The sequence below is a fragment of the Oncorhynchus kisutch genome, linkage group LG20 (assembly GCF_002021735.2).
Source record: "Oncorhynchus kisutch isolate 150728-3 linkage group LG20, Okis_V2, whole genome shotgun sequence".
NCBI classification, from domain to species: domain Eukaryota; kingdom Metazoa; phylum Chordata; class Actinopteri; order Salmoniformes; family Salmonidae; genus Oncorhynchus; species Oncorhynchus kisutch.
In genome coordinates, this window is record NC_034193.2 from 43676164 (window position 1) to 43698592 (window position 22429).

Here is a 22429-nt window from a genome sequence, read left to right on the forward strand (position 1 = left end):
TTCTGGGTTGTCCTTCTTCATTCAGGTCCCATCAGCCTTCACAAGAGATTTGCCCTCACTGAGAACCATAGGATGAATTTTTATAAAAGGTGTGTTTGTGTATAACTATTTACCTGGCTGTCATTTGTTTTACATAGGGCAATAGGTAGCCTAGATCGTCGGACCAGTAACTGAAAGGTTGCTGGTTAGAATCCCTGAGCTGACAGGTGAAAAACCTGATGTGCCCTTGAGCAAGGCACTTAACCCTAATTGCTCCTGTAAGTTGCTCTGGATAAGAGGGTCTGCTAAATCAGGGTTTCCCAAACTCGGCCCTGAGTGCAGGACGACACAGAGGATTTCAAATATCCAAGTCGTCATCAAGCTTTGATTATTTGAATCAGCTGTGTAGTGCTAGGGCAAAAACATAAACTTTGGCCGAGCTTGGGAAACCCTATGCCAAATGTACATGGCTAATGAGGAAATAAAATCATTTCTTGAAGAGATTGAGTGATTCCGAGCGATAGGGTCTCAGTGCTGTATCCCCTTCATGGCTTGATGTCTAGACAGTTGATTTCAGAAAAAAAGTGTGTTTGCTACATAATGTTCTTTAGAGTTAAAGGAAACTTAAGTCTAGTTCAGATCGATTGTCTGCGGGGACAAGTTAACCTCTCCCTTTCATGTAAAAAAAAAAGTAATACCATTATGCTTTTAGGGAAAGAGGATCATTTTGACATGTATTAAACTGAAAGTTTGACCAATTCCAGTCCCGTTGCTTAGGGGGTTCAGTGTTTAAATAATGAATATCAATTTGGAGGGAAGAAATTATTAAATAGTAAAGCATTAGAGTTTTAAGAATTAAGAATGTTTGTGTTAAATTATTTTTGGCATTTAAAGCATATTGAAGTTAGAAGTAATAGGATTTTAAACAATAGCCTACCTGCGTGTGGTCAACTATTTCAGCACCATTTTGTGCTGCTCTGAGACAAGCATGGGGACAGGTCTTGATAAATCAATGCGATTTTTATGATCACTGAATCTCGGTTTGGGTATTGGTTAGACTACAATTAGGGTGTGGAAATGTTATGGTCTTAGTACTGTAGCCTACTCCCGACCGGTCACGTTGTACAGAGCCATATTTTCCTAACGGAAACCCTGAGGGTTTTGTTATTCCTGGAATAGACACACCATAATATGAATCAATTTAATTAAGCTAAATTTCTTAAAATGAATGCCATATAGTATGTTCTTACAAAAAAGGTTTTAAATGATCTAGTACAGACAATTTTGAAGACTGTCAAATGCTTCTCAAAGATGCCCTCTGGTGGTCAAACTAGCACTAACTAGCATTAATGGCAACAATGGCTGACAGTTAAATAACTTGCCATAGAATTCTGCGTCAGCCCGCAAGGTGTGCTGCAGTATGACGCAACTTTTACAGGAAGAACCACTGTAATCAAATGGCTACCCAGACTATTTTCATTGCCCCACTCCCCCCTCTTTTACTCTGCTGCTACTCTCTGTTATTATCTATGCATAGTCACTTTAATAACTCTACCTATATGTACATTTTACCTCAATTACCTCGACTAACCGGTGTCCCCGCACATTGACTCTACTGGTACCCCCTGTATATAGCCTCGGTATTGTTATTTTGCTGCTGCTCTTTAATTATTTGTTAATTTATTTATAAATTTTTATTTATTTTTAATCTTAAAACTGAGTTGTTGGTTAAGGGCTTGTAAGTAAGCATTTCACTGTAAGGTCTACTACACCTGTTGTATTTGGCATGTGACAAATACAATTTGATTTGATTTGGTGTAGCCTGAAAAATCGAAGCGTTTTAATATGTTGTTTTTGATTACATTTGTTAATTGATTTGCTGAAAATATGTTTTTCATTTTGATTTCTAATCTAGAAAGTTATTGTAAATTCATTCTAATCTTTTAAAAATGTAGCAATTTTGCAATAATCTCACGAAGCCAGTACACAGTAGATGATTCAGATTAATTAGTTAATGAATTTACAACAATATAAACAAAGATTTAATTCATTACAATAATATCGACTTCACCGACTGAAGAGAGGCTGGGACATAGTAGGTTCGAAAAAATCCTTAAATGTGATAGGAAAGCATCCAACAGGAAAGTGTGGTTAGTGCCAGGAAACAGACAGCGGAGCATGTTTTGCCACAGTGTGGGTATTATCAGAGGGAAAGAGGCTGAGATCTAGTATGAGGGAGAAGGGGATACAGGAAATTAGTTTAAAGAGTATATTGAGTATCTCAAATATGTTATTTTTTTCAAGAGCAACGGAGCTGGCAGGTAGGATTTAGTTTCTTCCTGTACCTGGCCCACACTCCAGTACAGTAAACGGCGGTAATGCACCATAACGTTGGATGCCAACCGCCTATAAACCCCACCGAAGAAGAAGACTTCACCAACTGCATACAATTGCGAACGCTCCCTGTTTTTTTGTAAATAAATATATACTTTTTGGGGTATTTAAAAAAAATCGTATCATAACATTTCTAATTACAATACAATAACAACAATAAAACATAGGACATCACTACACGTATATTTTCTCGGAAGAAACATAAAATAACATTAAAAGTAAAAAAAATGTAATCACAACAATTTACTTTTAAAAGTTAAAGTACCTTAAATAAAATAAGAAAGTCAGGGGTTACAGTTGTACAAACCTATGATAGAGCTGTAAGAAGATCAGGGGTTACAGTTGTACAAACCTATGATAGAGTTGTAAGAAGGTCAGGGGTTACAGTTGTACAAACCTATGATAGAGCTGTAAGAAGGTCAGGGGTTACAGTTGTACAAACCTATGATAGAGTTGTAAGAAGGTCAGGGGTTACAGTTGTACAAACCTATGATAGAGTTGTAAGAAGGTCAGGGGTTACAGTTGTACAAACCTATGATAGAGTTGTAAGAAGGTCAGGGGTTACAGTTGTACAAACCTATGATAGAGCTGTAAGAAGGTCAGGGGTTACAGTTGTACAAACCTATGATAGAGTTGTAAGAAGGTCAGGGGTTACAGTTGTACAAACCTATGATAGAGTTGTAAGAAGGTCAGGGGTTACAGTTCTACAAACCTATGATAGAGTTGTAAGAAGGTCAGGGGTTACAGTTGTACAAACCTATGATAGCGTTGTAAGAAGGTCAGGGGTTACAGTTGTACAAACCCATGATAGAGTTGTAAGAATACAGTGTTTTTTTGTTATTGACTAATTCTAGAGATTTATTAAATATTGGATTTCAAGTAAAAATATATTGCATTTGGGGACAGATTTAAAATATTTGTTTTTGTGTATATACAATTTACCAGAGAGAATGAAGAAATTAACGACTTACTCAGTAGTTTTGTTTTCATTTGAATAATAACACATTATATAATTAATTGTAAATACATGGGTCTTATTGATGAAATAAAAAATGTAAATACTTAACTCGCTCCAAAATAATTTCACAGTCACACATATAAAGAAGTTTTCCTTTCAGAACAGGCATAGTCCTCTAAGTCCTTGAATTTAGACAAGTTATTGCAAGGGTATATTTTGTGCAAGATTTTAAAGTGGATTGCTTTTACTTTTTTGACATACAAAATTTGTGAGGGAGCAACCAAGCATTCATCCATTCAATTTCAGTAATATATGCATTTCGCTCTTGGAGAGATCTTATCCTTGGAGTTAAAAAGTTATTTTATGAATCTATTATTAAATTTATTTTTCAGCAGGGGGCAACCTCGAACATTAGTTGTGTATCTATCTTGACATGTTCTCCAAAACATAAATTACATTGAATTAATTGAGTAAGTCCTGAAGGTATTGCTTTGCATATATCATTACATTATTTATAATGTATTGGGAAGTTAAATGTTTGTAAGAACTTTCTATACGAGAGTATATTTCCTTCTCTATCAAATAAATCAAGCACAGATCTAATACTTATTTCAAACCACTTAGGAAAGAACAAATACTTGTTTTTAACAACAATATATTTGTTGTTCCACAGAAGTGTCTTGTGTGGGGAGAAGTTGTGGACAGGCTAAAAGGGCTTGTTTATGAAATTTGGACAGTTTGATGGGTAATTTTGCTGGAGAATAGTTGCACTTCCCAAAAAATTAAAGACCACCCAATTTCATAAAAATATGACAGGGAATTTAAGTACCATATGGATTCAGAGCTAAACATATCTCTTTTTATCCAGTTTACTTTGAAGATATTGTTGATATCAATTCAATCTAGTACTTCAAACTCACCATCAGCTCTTTGGTTTGATATTACAGACTTCTTAAGGTTGTGTTTTTTTTTTTTCCATATAAAGTTTTGATATCCTTTCTGGTTTGATCAGCTACAAATAGGGATACAGCAGGGTAGACAAAACGTGACTTATTAAAGATGGATTTCGTTTTCTTTAATCTCTGAAAGAAATTGAGATGTTGACAGACAATATGGTTTTTCGCCATGTGCATCTTTCACTGGAATATTCTCATTAGATTGGTCATTTAAGTTATGCAGGGACAACATTTTGCAATTATTTAAATTCCAGACCAGAAGCAGAATGAAATGATTTGATAACATTAAGTGCAAAAGCAATTTGACCCTTGTCTTTTAGAAACAGAGCGGTATCGTCTGCTAATTGAGATATGTATTTATTTTCCAAATATTGAAATACCCTTTAATTCAGGATTGTTTAAAATGCTAATAGATAGTAATTCTACAACTAAAATGAATAAGAAAGCTGAAATAGGGCAACCATGGCGTTCGCTGCGATGAATGAAATATTTGAGATGTGTTACGATTAATCGTAACTTCATATCTTTATAAAACATATTGATAACAGAGACAAAACTAGTCCCGAAACCAAAAGTGCACATCGAAAGTATTAGCATTGTGTTGAATTGTATCAAATGCTTCACAAGTCGAGGAATAAAATAATAGCCTCGGGGTCAACTGAATCAATCAAGTCTAAAACTAACCCAATGTCACAGCTGATGCGGCGACCTTTCATGAAACCAGTTTGGGTTTCAATAATACGCCGGTTTAGGCCCATTTTAAGTCTATTAGCATATGCTAAAATGATCAATTTATATTTCGCCCTTGCAGAAGGCAGGAATCGTGGTCACAGGCAGGCAATGGTCATACACAGGTAGGCAAACAGGCAGGTGAATCAAAAGTAGGACTGAAGGCTATAACTGGTTCTCACACACGAGCTAGGAAATGTCTTAGTAGGGTCAAAAACGAACAATACCTCACAAAGGCACAAACAGAATCAACTGAACTAAATAAGGAGCTGATGAGACCAGGTGAGCAACTAACACAGGTGAAATCAATTAACAAAAATTAAAGACAGAGCTACCTTCAAGAATACAAAAAAACAGAACACACGGTTGACTAAGAAAATAAATACAGAACCTTATACTTAGGGTTTTTACACAAGTATTGTCAATATTTAAGGCAGAAAGATATTTTCTCTTAAATTTACTTTTTTTTCGCCCTCTAACCCATTTTGCTCTTTTTTCTAATAAAGTCGGTTTTAGCTAAATCACTTTACATTTGATCTAGTTCTATTCGAGATGTATTCAGATCTGTTTCTTCCTTTTCTGAAGGGATATGCTTTTCTAAAAGTACATTCAATTTATTCATATACTCATATTCTTTCAAACATTTTTGCTTACTTGAATTCCTTACTGCGTGAAATAGCGATAGATCTTACTTTGAATTTAAATATTTCACAGCTACTTCCATGCTTTGGTTCTAAAATCATTTAAATTAAACGAGTCTATGATCAAGTTATGTAAGCTCTTGTTCAAGACTGGATAATTTAGGAGTGAATTATTACATTTCCAGTATTCTCGAACGCCACTGTATTTTTCTGAACATTCTTAACTTAAATAATATAATTTTATGATCAGTCAAAGGAGCAGGTTTTATGGCTTACTTCTTGTACATACTGTAAAAGTGGGGGAGAAATGAGATTGTGGATTTGACCATCGTTTACCTAGTACACAGGTGTATTCGTTTAAGTGTGTATTAAAGAAGCGCCATGCATCAATCACTGTCAGTTTATTGCTAAATTAGGTTATGATGTCTCTATTCTGAGATCTTTGCGCTATTCCAGGTGGAAATATATCTAAAGAGTTATAAGGTGTTTCATTAAAGTCTCCAGCTATTATAAGCCATGCATTTGTGTACTTGTTTTGCAGCTCAGTAAGCTTATCAGTCTTATTTGAGGTAAGAGTTGTACCTATACACATTGCATATAATAAAAAACACGTATCTAGTTTGGAGATCAATATAACCCATCTCCCATCTTTGGACATACAAGACTCTGAAATATCACCTCTAAATGTATGAGGCAATATCATAGTACCAGCTGAGTGGTAAGACCCGTGACTATAATAAACAGTATTTCCCCATTGTGATTTCCAAAAACTAGAATCTGAATCGCAGGAGCGAGTCTTCTGGAGTAGAATGAAATCTGCATTAGAGTGTTTACAAATAAATAAAAAAGTGGTTTTCTTTTAGTTAGGGTTCGTAAACCCCTGTCATTTAGAAATACAATATTTAATGCATTGAATTCAATGCGCCTTGTGCTTTGGAGAAAACATACATGTGGCGCGTGACCGGAAGTTGTAACACTGCTGATGCTACGTTCCCCCATGAATCCAAAGCTGTGAACAGGTATTTCAATTTATCTTGACAATTGTGTTACCCCAAATTGCACAGAGAGTCTTGCTATATATACGCTTTATATCATGCAAAAGGAAATGTTTCATTAACTTGACGAACAATAACACACGCCGCTGGTGAGAGATTTGCTAGCCACTCATTCCAATGTTTACAAATGTCCCCCTAAGCAAGTGTGGCTGACTAGTGACAGTGACAGCTAGCTAGCTAGACCATGTGCAACTGAATCATAGAGGTAGACTGCTTATAGAGACACAAACACATTTCTTATGACCAGCCAAAACAAAACATTTAGCTACATATGTACTGTAACTAGCTAGTACAGAACTGTGTTGTAGCCTATGTGAACTCACTCTTAAAAGCCCAACCTGTTTGACGAGCTAAACACCGGTAGGCCTGGTTGTAGTCAACTGCAAGTGTTGCTGACAGATTTGATCAGACAGGTTGAAAAACGAATTACAGAAGTACTATAGATATCTGCAATGTTTATAAACGTTTCCCTAGATGCTTGGAGAATGGGGAAAGGTGTAGTGGCTGATTTTGGCCCCAGTGAGTTGTTCTCTGGCCTGTGCCACACGGACACCCTTGACCCGTTCCCAGTGTGGCGGGATGGAGCCATCAGCCCCTGTTTTAACCAGCTGGTTCTGGGAGCCCTGGCTCACGCTGTAGTGGCCGTCTTCAGTGCCTGCTACCTGAGTGCTCAGAGGTAACGTTAGGTCACACAGTCAGGCCCCTCACAAAATCACAAGGCATAGGCTAAAACATTCTGGCCACTATTAATCCTACAGCACATACAGTAGTATGCGATACAGACCCACATATTGTACCTACGTGTACTTAGGTAAAATAAAGATGTTTGATTTCTACCTCCAGAACAGTAAGTTCATGTCTGTACTAGCTAGATCCCTTACTGTAGATTGGCATCTTTATTATATCTAGCCAGGCCATATTTCAGACAGTTCATCGACCATTTTATCCTTTTGCATTACACAGATGCAGCCTCCTCCGGTCCTCTCCCCCGTGTGGTTGGGGCCTCAGGGTGGCCTCAGCCCTGCTGGTTACCCTGCTCTTCGTGGTGGACTTGGTCCTGGTGGTCCTCCTCCACCGGGGGGACATGTACCTGGACGTCCTGGCTGATGGATGTGCCGTCCTGGCATGGCTGGTCCACTTTGGGGCCCTGCTTGTCCTCCAGAGGTCCATCTATAGAAGAACCAGGGGTCCCTCTGTGTTACTACTGCTGGTCCTGTTGCCTATCCCTAACCTGGTGGTCACCCTGCTGGCTTACGCCCAGGGGGCCACCTACCTGGACCTGGTGGAGCCCTTTAGAGTGGCACGGCTGGTGCTCGCAGTCACCCGGGGACTCTCTCTCCTGGTCTACCTCCTGGCCTTCGCTGCTCCCTGCGTCGGTGAAGGGAGTTACACCTCCATGTCCGTCAATGATGCAGACAGCTCTCTCCTCATCCCAGAGAGTTCCTACCAGGACACGGGAGAGGTGGTGGCAGAGGATGGCAGTAGCTTCATCTCCCGCCTGATGTACCTGTGGTTGAACCCTCTACTGAGGTGCGGCCGGCGTGGGGAGCTGGAGAGGCCATGCAATGTCTATCTCCTTCCCCGGAGGCTCCGCACCAGCGCAGTGCGCCGACACTTCCTCCGCTGCTGGGAGGACTGCCAACAGAGGGCAGCAACACAGAGAAGGAACACTACACCCAGGCCTGCAAACAAGAGCCTACAGAACAGAACATGGACTTCACCCCTCCAGCAGGGTATAGCAGTGGAGGAGGTAGGACTGTTAAAAGTGTTGCACAAAGCCTTCGGGCTACGCTACTACCTGCTTGGTGTGCTGAAGCTAGCGGGCAACATGCTGAGCTTCGCAGGACCCCTGCTCCTCAGCAGCCTGGTGCACTACATGGAAGAGGAGGGGGCCCCTGTCAGCCAGGGGGCCTGGTGTGCCACGGGCCTCTTCTTCAGCACCTTCTTCTCTGCCCTCATCCGGAACATCTTTGCCTTCGAAGTCTCGAAGGTCTCACTCTCAGCGCGCGCCGCCCTCATCTCCACCATCTACGGGAAAGCACTGCGGGTCAGCGGCGGCAGCCTGGCAGCGCGGTTCACCCTGGGCGAGGTGGTCAACTTCATGAGCACGGACACGGACCACGTGATCAACTTCTTCAACAATTTCCACGAGGTGTGGAGTCTGCCCTTCCAGTTCTCCATTGCCCTCTACCTGCTCTACCTGCAGGTGGGTGTGGCCTTCCTAGGAGGACTGGGTGTGGCTCTGCTGCTGGTGCCGCTCAATAAGGTGCTGGCCTCGAAGATCATGGAGAATAACAAGCACATGCTCACACATAAGGATAGTCGTGTCAAGGTGAGAAATTCTCTATGGCTTTGACTATCTTTTACTTTTATCTTAACACTCCAACCATAGCAACACCTATATGAATGCTATTTTTTTTATTGTTTAGAGCAGTGCTATTAAGTAGTAATGAAGTAGTAATTACAACATACAACTTCTATAGCTTTTATATTAAAAGTCTTCGATGTCAAGCTGCGAAACTGCTTGCAGACGTTTCACCTAAAGATGTGAGCTCAACAATGTCATCTGTCTGCCCTGTCCTTGCCTTCCAGCTAATGACAGAGGTCCTCTTCGGAATACGAGTCATCAAGTTCTACAACTGGGAGGCCTACTTTGCCCAGGAGATAGCAGATTTTCGGAGGCAAGAGCTGTCCCACCTCAAGGCCATTAAGTACCTGGATGCTGTGTGCGTGTACACCTGGGGATCTCTACCCATAGTCATATCTATCATCACCTTTGTCACATACGTGCTGCTCGGCCATGAGCTCACTGCAGCCACGGTAGGCATGGTCCATATTTCATTTTGTGCTTCATCCGATAGTAGTTACCATTTAAAAGTGAGCTAAATATTTTGCAAGCAATCTGTTCCAATGTCCTCACTAGCAATATCACCTTGTATGAAGTAATGTTTCGGATAGAACATTCCAAGTGGTAGCTATGCTAGAATGGACATTGGAACAGACATACTAGCTATTGAAAGATCTACTAACTGATACCCAGGAACACAATGATGATGTGGCTGCATGAGACTAATTCGAATAGGAACACTTTCCCTCCTCCATTGCAGGTGTTCACCACTCTGGCCCTAGTGGGCATGCTGATCGTCCCCCTCAACAGCTTCCCCTGGGTCCTCAACGGCATCCTGGAGGCCAAGGTGTCCCTGGACCGCATCCAACGCTTCCTCAAGCTTCCCAACCAGGACCTCAATGCATATTTCAGTCTCGGTAGGTGTGTGTGTGTGTGTGTGTGTGTGTGTGTGTGTGTGTGTGTGTGTGTGTGTGTGTGTGCGTGCGCAGCATAAATAAAGTACATTTTGCTTGTACATACATTATTAATTAATACATGTGCAATAACTGTGTCTATGAAAGTGAGATATGCAAATATGTGCATGAAATGTTTTTCATTGACTTTGTGGCTCCAACTTACAGTGGCCCCTGAGGATCCCCAGGACACCATTGTGATGAGTCAGGGCATATTCTCATGGCAGGGGCCTGGGGGGCCAGACCACCCCACAAGCTCTGATACTGAATCCCCCAAAGGAAGTCTGATGCTCCATAGCCTCAACCTATCCATCACTAAGGTGTGTACCCTGCATCACAAACTATGTAACCTATACAGCTTGGAAATCATGTGGTCTACCATCTTATCACAGCAAAGATGTAGTATTTTTTTTTCTTGTCTGCCAGGGATCCCTAGTTGTTGTGGTGGGAAAGGTGGGCTGTGGGAAGAGCTCCTTACTGGCAGCCATCACTGGAGAACTCAACCGGTAGTGCTCACCGCCTCATTTACTAAGCTTACAAAGCTCAAGTAAATTTGTTTTGTTGGTTTATTTCAATGACCTTTTTGGATCTATCGTTGAGTTGTTTTACTTCCCTCTGTAGGCGTGGCGGTGATGTATACGTCCAGGGCAGGGAGGATGGGTTTGGTCTAGCCGCTCAGGAGCCGTGGATCCAGCATGCAACAGTTCGGGACAACATCCTGTTTGGCAAGGACTACAACAGTTCTTTTTACCAGGCCGTGGTGGAGGCCTGTGCGCTCACGGACGACCTCAATGTGAGACTCGCCTCTCTTTTTCAATTTCTTTATTTGTTTCTCTCTCTCTGCTTCAATCTCTCTTATCCTCATAGACAACCTCAATGCTAGCTTTATCCCTTGTTCCATTTTTATTTTGGCCCAGTCCAAACTTTACTTGACCAACCTCTAATATATTTGTTATATATCCAATGAATGTTAATAAGGACAAATCCCAAACTCGGTGCATTTGAAAATATTTGACTGAATTTTCTTGTTTGTCCAGATTCTGCCTAATGGGGACAGGACCGAGGTGGGAGAGAATGGAGTGACTCTGAGTGGAGGACAGAAAGCTCGCCTGGCCTTGGCCAGAGCTGTTTACATGGTAAGAGTCCTCACCAGAATCCATGGTAACACAACAGCCATCTAGAAAAGACAGAGACTGTGTATCAGTGAATCTCCAACTTTATTTAACAAGCAAGCTTTTGCCAGGTTAGAAGTATGGATGGCAGAAAACATTAAATCATTTGCTTTTTGTATTGAATATCAATCTCTCTTTTAAACGAACAAGGAGAAAGACATTTTCCTCCTGGACGATCCACTGGCAGCAGTAGACTCTGACGTGGCCCATCACCTCATGGAGAGATGCATCATGGGGATCCTCAGGAGCAAGACCAGAATCCTATGCACCCACCGCATAGAGTTTGTGGACAAAGCTGATGTGGTGATTCTCATGGACAATGGAACAATTATTAAAACGGGTAGTGAACTCTGGCCTTACGTTCGTCAATTGATAATGGAATAATGAATTACATTTCTGTGTAAATGCATATGTCTGAATAAACTCTCTGTCCTTCTCATTCGTTTTAAATAGGTACACCTGAAGAGGTCCTTCCTTTGGTAGAAGCAGTGCCCAAGAACCGGAAGAATGACAGTAATGCAAAGGAGAAAGGTACCAGTAGTCATTTATGTCTCTTAGCGTTGTGTTTTGGAATATATTGTTTGCAACACAGTGCTAATATCACTGATGCAGAGGAATGAAAGTCCATTTGATTAGTTTCTACACCTTGTTGTTGAATTGAGTGATGGACTACTCCATGGAAAAATTGGCAGGTGTTTTTATTTGTGTTCTGACTTGAATCAGATGTCATTGAGCGAGAGGAGAAGCAGGGTCCGTCCAATGAGCTGTTTGCGGAGGAGCAGTCTTCACTGTCAAGGGAGGAGCAGAAGGCGGTGGGCGGGCTGGCGTGGAAGGTTTACCACACCTACTGGAGAGCGGTAGGAGGGCCCTTGGCTGTCTCCATCTTGCTGTCCCTACTCCTCATGCAAGGTACAGCTACCAACTGGCGCCTTAATATGACATCGAACTTCTGTTGGCTTTGCTGGATTGTTTATGAATTTTACATTTTGCTGTCTCTGTCTCAGCCTCTAAGAATGTGTCTGACTGGTGGCTGTCCCACTGGATCTCTAACCTGAAGAACAATGGTTCCGCCCAGAGTGTTCTCATGCCTGCCTACAGCTCACCACACCTGCTGCTATTCTCTCCTGGAGGACTAATGTAAGTTAGAGGTTGTTAGAACGTTGAGACTGATACACTGGATAAGATTCAATTACTCAGAATGTGCAGTGTCATTCCTCTTATATAATCCACTGTTAGGTTCTAAATAACATGGCAAAAACTGATGGACAACTATAAAAGCTCAAACCAAATTTATTCACCCAAAAGGTCAGACAGCTGAGCAGACAAAAACAGCACGAGTTTCCCCCAGCACGAGTATATATACCCCAATTTGGGTGAAGTATCCTCCTCTTCTCTAAACATGACATCTTTATTGCTAGGCAGGAAGTTAAGTGATGCGGGCAATAAACAGTTCCTTCTCCCTTAATCTGACCTGACCTCTGCCCCACATTCCTCACTAAACCACAGCTCTCCACCCTTATCAGTGACTGCAACGATGTGATTGCCTTTCCTTTACTCAGTACATTCCAAGCTTAATTGCCTCCACCATATACATTCCTGCTACAGATAACCATTTACTTCTGGTGTAGAAACCAGACTATGGCACTCCATATTTCAAGTTTAGGAGTCAGAACCTGTCACCACTTATGACTCCACACTGCTTTAAGTCATACTTAGGTACTCTCCATTGATATTACAGAGCCTCTAAATCTAAATCCTTTAGATTGTGCAGTAAAAGGATTAGGTGTCAAATCGCAGAGACATCCATGATGCAGCACACACGCATGACAAGATTGATTCAAATGTGTGTTTTATCCCCAGGTTCCCTGTCAATATTATGGAAACGACAGCTTTCGCCAACATGAGCTCGGAGGTGAAGTTCTATCTGACAGTTTACTGTTCCATTGCGGGTGCCAACATGGTCTTCACCGCCTTCCGAGCCTTCCTCTTCGCCTTTGGAGGCATTCGTGCAGCATCGGTCGTCCACAACAGGCTGCTTGACACAGTCCTCAAGGTTGAGCGTCTTCTGTTCAGTTGACCCCTCGGGAAACTGGTTTAGTCATGACCATGGTCATGGTTTCAATCATGCAAAAGATGTATTTTACATTTTATAGCATAATTATGATTTTTCTGAAAAATGATCACGGTTCAACTCGTGCTGTGAGAGCAGTGGAGGCTGCTGAGGGGAGGATGGCTCATAGTAATGGCTGGAATGGTGTCAATGGAATGGTATAAAACACCTAAAGATGTGGTTTCCATGTGGTTGATAACACTCCATTGACTCCATTCCAACCATTATCCATTCCAGCCTCTACTGTGTGAGTTGATGTTCTGTAGATAATTTACAGTGTACTTGTTTTGTCCACACATTCCTAGTGGTGGGTACTATTTGTAAAAAAAAATATATATATATGTTTTATACACTTTGTAGTATTTATTTTAAAGGTATATTTTTTTGTACACAAACAAAAATGCTTTATTGGATAGAGGTGAGACAGTGGGAAAGATAGTTTTAGGCTGAAAAGGCATTGGTCCAGATTCAAACCCATGCTGCAGCCATATATGTGATCTGAAGGCAGTGGTTCAGACTGCTAGACTACCTTAATACACGTGTTTGTAGTGTTTACTGTTTACATTGCCATGATAGAGTACAAACACACCTAACTAACCCTGACCCGCCTCTCTCTATATCAATCCAGGCTACAGTTACCTTCTTCGACACTACACCGCTGGGCCGTGTCCTTAACCGCTTCTCCTCTGACCTGTACAGCGTGGATGACACTCTCCCTTTCTTCCTCAACATCCTACTGGCTAGCATCTTCGGCCTGCTGGGCATGCTGGTAGTGATGAGCTACGGCCTGCCCTGGTTCCTAGTGGCCCTGCTGCCCCTGGGCCTGCTCTACCACCTCACACAGCGCTTCTACCGACACACATCCAGAGACCTGAAGCGTCTGTGCAGCCTCACCCTCTCGCCGGTGTATTCACATTTCTCTGAGACGCTGAGTGGCCTCGGTACCATCCGAGCAAGTTCCAGTGCCTCCAGGTGAGGACGGTAAAGTTAGAATGAGGAATTTATATTTTGGACCCACTCTAGATCTGGTGGTTACCGACCTTGAATCAGGGGTGTTAGCGGTTAGATCTGAGCTTGCACAAAAGCCGGCTCAACTTGTACCTCTCTAGGACCAGTCCAAGGTCCAAGCCAAAACATATATAAATATATTGTTTTGGAAGGAGGTTCATGTTCTCCGTCTGTCTGTTGTGGCTCTAGATTTGAGGAGGAGAACGAGAGGCGTCTGGAGCAGAACCAACGCTGTCTGTTCCTTAGCAACGCCGCCATGCAGTGGCTGGACATCCGCCTGCAGATGATCGGCGTTGTTGTGGTGACGGGCATCAGCGTGATCGCCGTCGTCCAGCACCAGTTCAAATCCATCGACCCGGGTGAGCACCCAGCTAGCATGTGTCCCATAGTCAGCACAGGTTTAGCACAACACAGGCCTCGATTACACTGTTGATGTCTACTAGTTGTTGAGGCTGCTGTAGAGGAGAATCTAGAAATAGTATCAGTACATGTACTCTGAGTATACAAAACATTAAGAACACCTCTTTCCATGACGTAGACTGACCAGGTGAATCCAGGTGTTAGCTATGATCCCTTATTAATGTCACTTGTTAAATCAACTTCAATCAGTGTTGATGAAGGGGAGGAGACAGGTTTAAGAAGGATTTTTAAGCCTTGAGAAAATTGAGACATGGATTGTGTATGTGTGCCATTCAGAGGATGAATGGGCAAGACAAAATATTTAAGTGCCTTTTGAACATGGTACTGTAGTAGGTGCCAGGTGCTCCGTTTGTGTCAAGAATTGCAACGCTGCTGGGTTTTTCTACGCGCAACAGTTTTCTGTGTGTATCAAGAATGGTCCACCACCCAAAGGACATCCAGCCAACTTGACACAACTGTGGAAAGCATTGGAGTCAACATGGGCCAGCATCCCTGTGGAATGCTATCGACACCTTGTAGAGTCCATGCCCCGACGAATTGAGGCGGTTCTGAGGGCAATATTGTTTTGTATAGAGTATACTCAGTGTATGTCTTGTTTGCTGTGTCTAGGCCTTAATAACAACTGTTTGTCCTATGGTTGTTCTCCCTGCCAGGTCTGGTGGGTCTGTCCCTGTCCTATGCTCTGTCCATCACAGGCCTGCTGTCAGGCCTCATCTTCAACTTTACCCAGACAGAGATGCAGCTGGTGAGTGTGGAGCGCACCGAGGAGTACTCCACCACCCTGCCCACTGAGCCACAACACAGCAACCCACAGGTGAGGAGTCCTGTGAGGACGTGTGTCTTATAGCATGCCACTCAGTTGCACCCCATTGAGGTTTCATAATTCCTTTTTTTCAATGTCAGAAGTGTACGCCACTCTGTAGACCTTTTAGAAGGTTATGTGGCAGGTTTTCAGTGGTTGTCTTTATGAGGTGTTGGATAGGTGTTATTTCAAAAATTACTAAATCTATTTGTTCAAGTTCTTTGGGTATTTTAGCCTGGTCAGTTACTTCTTACTGAAGTGGCCATTCAGGGGAATAGAAAACAAGTAGGTTTGTTATATGACTGAGGACCCATCTACTTTCGTCTTTACCATAGGTGCCCACCTCGTGGCCGGAGCAGGGTTGGGTGGAGTTCCGTGGGGCCGTGTTGTCCTACAGAGAGGGGCTGCCTAACGCCCTGGACGGGGTGAGCCTGGTGGTCCGGCCTGGGGAGAAGGTGGGGGTGGTAGGCCGGACGGGCTCAGGCAAGTCGACTCTGTTCCTGGCCCTCTTCCGCATGGTGGAGCTGAACCAGGGTCAGATCTTACTAGATGGAGTGGACACCAGCCAGGTGGGACTGGCCCAGCTCAGGTGAGAGGATTAAGAGATGATGGTGGTGATATGATTTTAATGTTGTTGTTTTTTCAACTGATAATGATGGGGATCTGTGCATCTGTAATAAAAGCTCTTTATAGGTGATGACATTCATCAACATGTCTGCTTATTTTGAACTACAAAAAAAATGGATCATTTGTTTACACTGTATTTGTGGCTCCCCCTTCAGGTCCAAACTGGCCATCATCCCCCAGGACCCGTTCCTGTTCAGCGGGACAGTGAGAGAGAACCTGGACCCATGTGGACGTCACCCTGACCCCCGGCTACTGGAGGCCCTGGAACACTGTCACCTCAGCCCTGTCATCAACCGCATCGGTGAGAGAGAGGGAGGGTGGGAGAGAAAGAGAGGGGGAAGAGAGGATTGAGGACAGTAGAGGAGGGAGATTGTGATGGTGATAGAAGGGAGATGATGAAAAATCATGCAAATGAGAGGGTGATCTAGCAGATGAGAAATAGGAAGAGTAGTTGAATTAAACAGACAAACAGAATCCCAATGAGAGAAGAGGGGTATCAAACAGAGGTGAAAGTAAGCCAGTACATTCCGGTACCAACAAAATAAATAGTTGTGGTACGCCGTACCAGTAAAACGTGACCCATCGCAATAATTTAAAGGAAATGCAGAAAAAACTATATTGAATTACACCATTATTTAACATTACCGCATGTCGGCTGCATGAAAATGAGCGAGTTGACTTGAAATCGGTCCGTATACCTGTGGTTCGAAGAAAACACTAAAATGTTGGAAAGGCGGAGATAAGTGACCGAGATGCGTGCGTACAGCATTGGATGCATAATTTCGGGATACAAGTGTAGTGGGCCTAATGACAATCGCCGAATGTCATTACACGTTTAGTTTTTTTGTAACAGATTTGTCTTTCCATCCAGCAAATTGCAGGTGCACTGTGGATGCTGTAATTATATTGTGAGTGGCCAAACGCGCGTGGGTAGCCAACAGGAGTGCCTTTTGAAGTGATTGTTTCACAATCAAATGAAAACCTCATGACTGGTTAACAAAGTTAATAGGGATTCTATACGTAATCTATGCATAAACTCAGCAAAAAAGAAACGTCCCTTTTCAGGACCCTGTCTTTCAAAGATAATTTGTAAAACTCCAAATAACTTCACAGATCTTCATTGTAAAAGGTTTAAACACTGTTTCCCTTGCTTGTTCAATGAACCATGAAGAACCATAAACAATTAATGAGCATGCACCTGTGGAACGGTCGTTAAGACACTAACAGCTTACAGACGGTAGGCAATTAAGGTCACAGTTATGAAAAATTAGGACACTAAAGAGGCCTTTCTACTGACTCTGAAAAACACCAAAAGAAAGATGCACAGGGTCCCTGCTCATCTGTGTGAACGTGCCTTAGGCATGCTGCAAGGAGGCGTGAGGACTGCAGATGTGTCCAGGGCAATAAAGTGCAATGTTCGTACTGTGAGACGCCTAAGACCGCTACAGGGAAACAGGAGAGACAGTGGCAGACCACGTGTAAGAACACCTGCACAGGATCGGTACATCCGAACATCACACCTGCGGGACAGGTACAGGACAGGTACAGGATGGCAACAACAACTTCCCGAGTTACACCAGGAACTCACAATCCCTTCATCAGTGCTCAGACTGTCCGCAGTAGGCTGAGAGAGGCTGGACTGATGGCTTGTAGGCCTGTTGTAAGGCAGGTCCTCACCAGACAACAACGTCGCCTATGGGCACAAACCCACCATCGGTTGACCAGACAGGACTGGCAAAAAGTGCTCTTCACTGACGAGTCACGTTTTGTCTCACCAGGGGTGATGGTCGGATTCGTGTTTATCGTTGAAGGAATGAGCGTTACACCGAGGCCTGTACTCTGGAGCGTGATCGATTTGGAGGTGGAGGGTCCATCATGGTCTGGAGCGGTGTGTCACAGGATCATTGGACTGAGTTTGTTGTAATTGCAGGCAATCTCAACACTGTGTGTTACAGGGAAGACATCCTCCTCCCTCATGTGGTACACTTCTTGCAGGCTCATCCTGACATGACCCTCCAGCATGACAATGCCACCACGCACAGAACGAGCAGGATGGCTGATTTCCTGCAAGACAGGCATGTCAGTGTTCTGCCATGGCCAGCGAAGAGCCCAGATCTCAATCCCATTGAGCACGTCTGGGGCCTGTTGGATCGGAGGGTGAGGGCTAGGGCCATTCCCCCCAGAAATGTCCGGGAACTTGCAGGTGCCTTGGTGGCAGAGTGGTGTAACATCTCATAGCAAGACCTGGCAAATCTGGTGCAGTCCATGAAGAGGAGATGGACTGCAGTACTTAGTATCTGGTGTGGCCACCAGCTGCATTGACTATTACTTTTGATTTGGAATCCCCCCCTTTGTTCAGGGACACATTATTCCATTTCTGTTAGTCACATGTCTATGGAACTTGTTCAGTTTATGTCTCAGTTTTTGAATCTTATGTTCATACAAATATTTACACATGTTAAGTTTGCTGAAAATAAACGCAGTTGCCAGTGAGAGGACGTTTATTTTTTTGCTGAGTTTGTGTCATTCTATGATTAGACTAGTGCTGTTAGGGTGAACATATTACCGCCACGCCGTCAGTCACGAGCCAGAAACGCAGTCAAATTCCACGTAACCGTTTAGTCATGGTAACTATGCTTCTCCAAGCTCTGATGCTGCTGCTGATCACTAGTAGCCTACCAAACTAGCTACCTGCCTGGTACTCAGCACTCTATTGTCCTTCTAATCACTCTGATGCAAACGTAATCGATGAGCTCATGTTGCGCAACATTTCTATAGGCTATGCAATTGTGGGAGAAAAGTGTTTTGATGGGATCCTCTTTTTAATAGAGGCCATCAGCTTTCTATAGGCCAGGCTTTCCTAATATTAAACACATTGCTTTGCTTTAAAACAGAAGTATAGCCTACCTGGCTGGCATTAAAATTAACCACGGGAAAACTCCATTCGCTATTTAAGCATAATCGCATTATGGTCACTTTTGAGAATGGTGTTTTCGCGCTAATTGATTGCATTTTGGCACATTCATGCTTATAGCCTACTGCCGTGTACTTATTGCTATGCTTATAATTTGAAGAAATAGCCCAATAGCTTATCAACATTTTAAGCTAAATGTTCAGATCTGTTGCATCAGCCTCATTGCTTTTAAAAATTATTTTATTGTCTAATAAATTTGCTAAAAACCTGTTTTCACTTTGTCATTATGTGGTATTGTGTGTAGATTGAAGATCAAAATTAATTTAAGCCATTTTAGAATAATGCTGTAACGTAACAAAAGTGAAGGGGTCTGAATACTTTCAGAATGCACTGTATATTCAGACCAAGCACACAACCGCCACTGGCTGTAAAAGGCATTGCTTTTTTTAAGGGGGCATTACTGCCACACTAGGGGGATGCCACCGGGAAATTTTTAGGCATTATCAAGTGCTTGTCAAATTGTGAATGAGAGACTGATGAAGTGTGTGTGCTGCCTGTGCAAGAAACAAAGCAGAGCTCATGCCTTTCATGCAACTTTTTTCAAATCATCATTAGTCGCATCTTGCAGCCTTAGAAAGCATTAAAAATCATAACATATAGCCCAACGTTTGTATCACAAATAAAGTTCCCTGTTTCTTTGTTAACCCCTCAACACAGAATAGCCACATGTGCACACTCCCTTTAGAAATCGTTTGGAGAAAATATCCTTTCTATTTTATTCAGCTATGTTCAATTGAATTCTACCTACTATAAAATCTTGCCACGGAATTCTAAGCAAATCTTGTCTGCTAAATGAACTAGTGTAGCCCACAGCCATATGGCATCGCCAGATCAGGGCCTAACATAATGACAACTTAGAGTATGCTATTCTGTTCTTCTGAAACAGACTACATTTTCTTAATACCATGTCTCTTTAGACCTGTCTAAAATAAATAATGGATTTATTGTGATGGTGTAGGTTATATTACATAGACTTATTAGAACATGTAGAGGTTCCAAAGGTCTGCATCGGTGTGGAAGCCAGGAGATGCCAAATGTGTTTAATAACGGTCAATTACTGTGAGACAGGCAGTTATTTGCTTTAAAATCACAAAATGTCATGACCGCCACAGCCCTAGATTAGACCCATATAAAAATGATAAAAACGTGGTATGTCCTGTGTGGTAAGAAATGAATTCTACTTTCACCCCTGGTATCAAACCAAGTGAGAGTGAAATAACAAGGAAGTAAAGGAGATTGAGGAAAGGAAGAGAGTGAAGGTAGTAATTAGTTCATGTTTGTGTCTGTAAGAGTTTGGTCAGGTGGCCTCACTAACCTCTGAGTGTATTTGTGTATCTTAGGTGGTCTAGGTGCTGAGGTGGGAGAGCGGGGCAAGTCTCTCTCTCTGGGACAGAGACAGCTGCTGTGTCTGGCCAGGGCTCTGCTGACTGAAGCTAATGTAAGAACCAGCCCACACCATCTATCCATACCAATTACTAACATGGCTTTGAATTCAACCATCCGTATCAATTACTAGCATGGCTTTATTTCTCAACCATTGTTTCCTCTCTATAGATTCTGTGCATTGACGAAGCTACAGCCAGCGTTGACCAAAAGACTGACAAACTGCTACAGCAGACAATCAGAGAGAAGTTTCAAGACAAGACCGTCCTCACCATTGCCCATAGGTAAATTATTCAGTGAACACAACTTTACACAATGATCTTAAGTGCTTTAGTAGACATTTATACTGAATTATACATTTTTAACGTAATTTGATGTCCTAGTTTAATAAAGTGACACCTTGATTTTCTCTTTCTCTGTCACCAGAATCAACACCATCATGGACTCAGACAGGGTGCTGGTGATGCATTCTGGGAAGGTGGTGGAGTTTGATACCCCTGCTGATCTGTGCCAAAGAGACGACTCCATTTTCTGCAAGCTGGTTGGTGGGAGGGGAGAGTGAGAAGAGAAGCTATCAGAGGACTAATGACAATGGGAAATGTCAATGGGGATCTCTCTCTGTTTCCCCACAGGAGGCCAGTGGTGGTCAGACTCTGGACCAACCAACCACCCGTCCAATGGAGGTGGTAGAAGTTGGCACTATAATAATTACTGGTCCAGGGTCAGATTATATTTTTTTTATCCCCATGATCATTAAGGTTAGGATTTGGTGTAGGGTCATTTGATCCTAGATCTGTAGTTAAGGGCGGCGACTTCTGCCTTGAGGCCCACCGACTGACATTTGACCTCAGAGAGTAAGGTCTGAATAGTCCAACCCGAGCGAGATTATTCTTTTACTACATTTTAGGAAGTCAGGTTCATTTTCTAACCTGGGCGTCATGTGGAATTTCTCTGCCTTTTATTCATGAAACACGTTAATGTGGTACGAAAGAACTGTCGATGTGTCAATGGCACAGAGGTAATGAAGAAACAATGAAAAAGTACTTGAATTGCTTTTGTATGAAGGGAGTATACTATAGCACTATAATGATTTGGACTGGAAAGTTGTCTTCCTAGACAAGTCAGTCATTCACTTTGCAGCATCGTCAATCATTTATGAATGTCTGAGATTCCTTTTGCACCTGGTCTGTTGGCAGTATGATCTGTATAGCTAGAGTGCACAATAATGGACATTCTTCACATAGATAAAACACATGTTTACACAATGTTTTCTGTACGGACATGCTACAGACGAATATAATTTGTGATAAATAAAGACAATTTAAAGTTGCTATTTCTCTTTGTTTACCATTCACACAGAGCACATTTGTTTGGAAGCTCCTCACAGTATTGTTACGTCTGAGGATTTCAAGCCATTCTGTAGCAGAACTACTGTATATCAGTCATTTGAGAATGTTTCTGTTTTGTAATATACTGTAAGAGAGAACATCTCAGGGAGAATCGCCTTTACATGCAGCGTTTTCAGTAGTGGTCAGTACTCTCATGTACAGTAATATGAAGGTGTAACATTTTCAAAATAAAATGGCTGCACTGGTTTTACACATGTCTGGTCACTTTTTAGATTGAGTTTGCTTGAACATCATTATGACAATCGTCATAATCGTCATATTTCTATGATTTACACATCTCATGTTATTGTTTTGTTGAGTTTGGGTTGATCAAAATGTCAGTACGATTACATAATTGTCATTTAATGGTAATTGGAAGGAGTAGCCCCACCTTAAAGGTATGGTTACACAGTAAGAATGTTATGATGTCTCATAAATCAGTTCTATTCAAGTCGTAATCCCTAGATCATGCCACACCTTCATTGTTGTGCCTTATAATTACCATGAGTCATGAATGAACGACCTAGCAGCCC

At 42.3% G+C, this 22429-nt stretch overlaps 1 protein-coding gene across 2 annotated transcripts; it reads left to right on the top strand.

Annotated features, from left to right (window-relative positions):
- Positions 1 to 6550: 6550 nt before the first annotated feature.
- LOC109865761 (multidrug resistance-associated protein 7-like) lies at positions 6551 to 22107 on the top strand. 2 transcript variants are annotated; one of them, XM_020454193.2, is made up of 22 exons: positions 6551 to 6676; positions 7187 to 7388; positions 7676 to 9044; positions 9305 to 9532; positions 9820 to 9976; positions 10181 to 10332; positions 10439 to 10518; positions 10634 to 10805; positions 11050 to 11148; positions 11335 to 11524; positions 11638 to 11715; positions 11908 to 12093; positions 12189 to 12321; positions 13045 to 13237; positions 13923 to 14266; positions 14492 to 14661; positions 15376 to 15536; positions 15860 to 16113; positions 16307 to 16452; positions 20466 to 20563; positions 20680 to 20792; positions 20935 to 22107. In XM_020454193.2, the coding sequence occupies exons 2-22, from the start codon at positions 7198 to 7200 to the stop codon at positions 21068 to 21070; spliced, it is 4650 nt and encodes a 1549-aa protein (XP_020309782.1). In that variant the 5' UTR covers positions 6551 to 6676; positions 7187 to 7197; the 3' UTR covers positions 21071 to 22107. The 2 variants fall into 2 exon arrangements, with proteins under 2 accessions (XP_020309782.1, XP_020309783.1); XM_020454194.2 differs by having other exon boundaries at positions 15418 to 15536.
- Positions 22108 to 22429: the final 322 nt, after the last annotated feature.

What these genes read in the sequence shown, in the direction of transcription:
- LOC109865761 (XM_020454193.2), top strand. Translation starts at nt 7,198, where the DNA reads ATGGGGAAAGGTGTAGTGGCTGATTTTGGCCCCAGTGAGTTGTTCTCT. An exon ending in TCAACCTATCCATCACTAAG is followed by an intron (nt 10,333 to 10,438) that starts GTGTGTACCCTG and finishes CTTGTCTGCCAG; the next exon opens with GGATCCCTAGTTGTTGTGGT. An exon ending in CAGTAATGCAAAGGAGAAAG is followed by an intron (nt 11,716 to 11,907) that starts GTACCAGTAGTC and finishes GACTTGAATCAG; the next exon opens with ATGTCATTGAGCGAGAGGAG.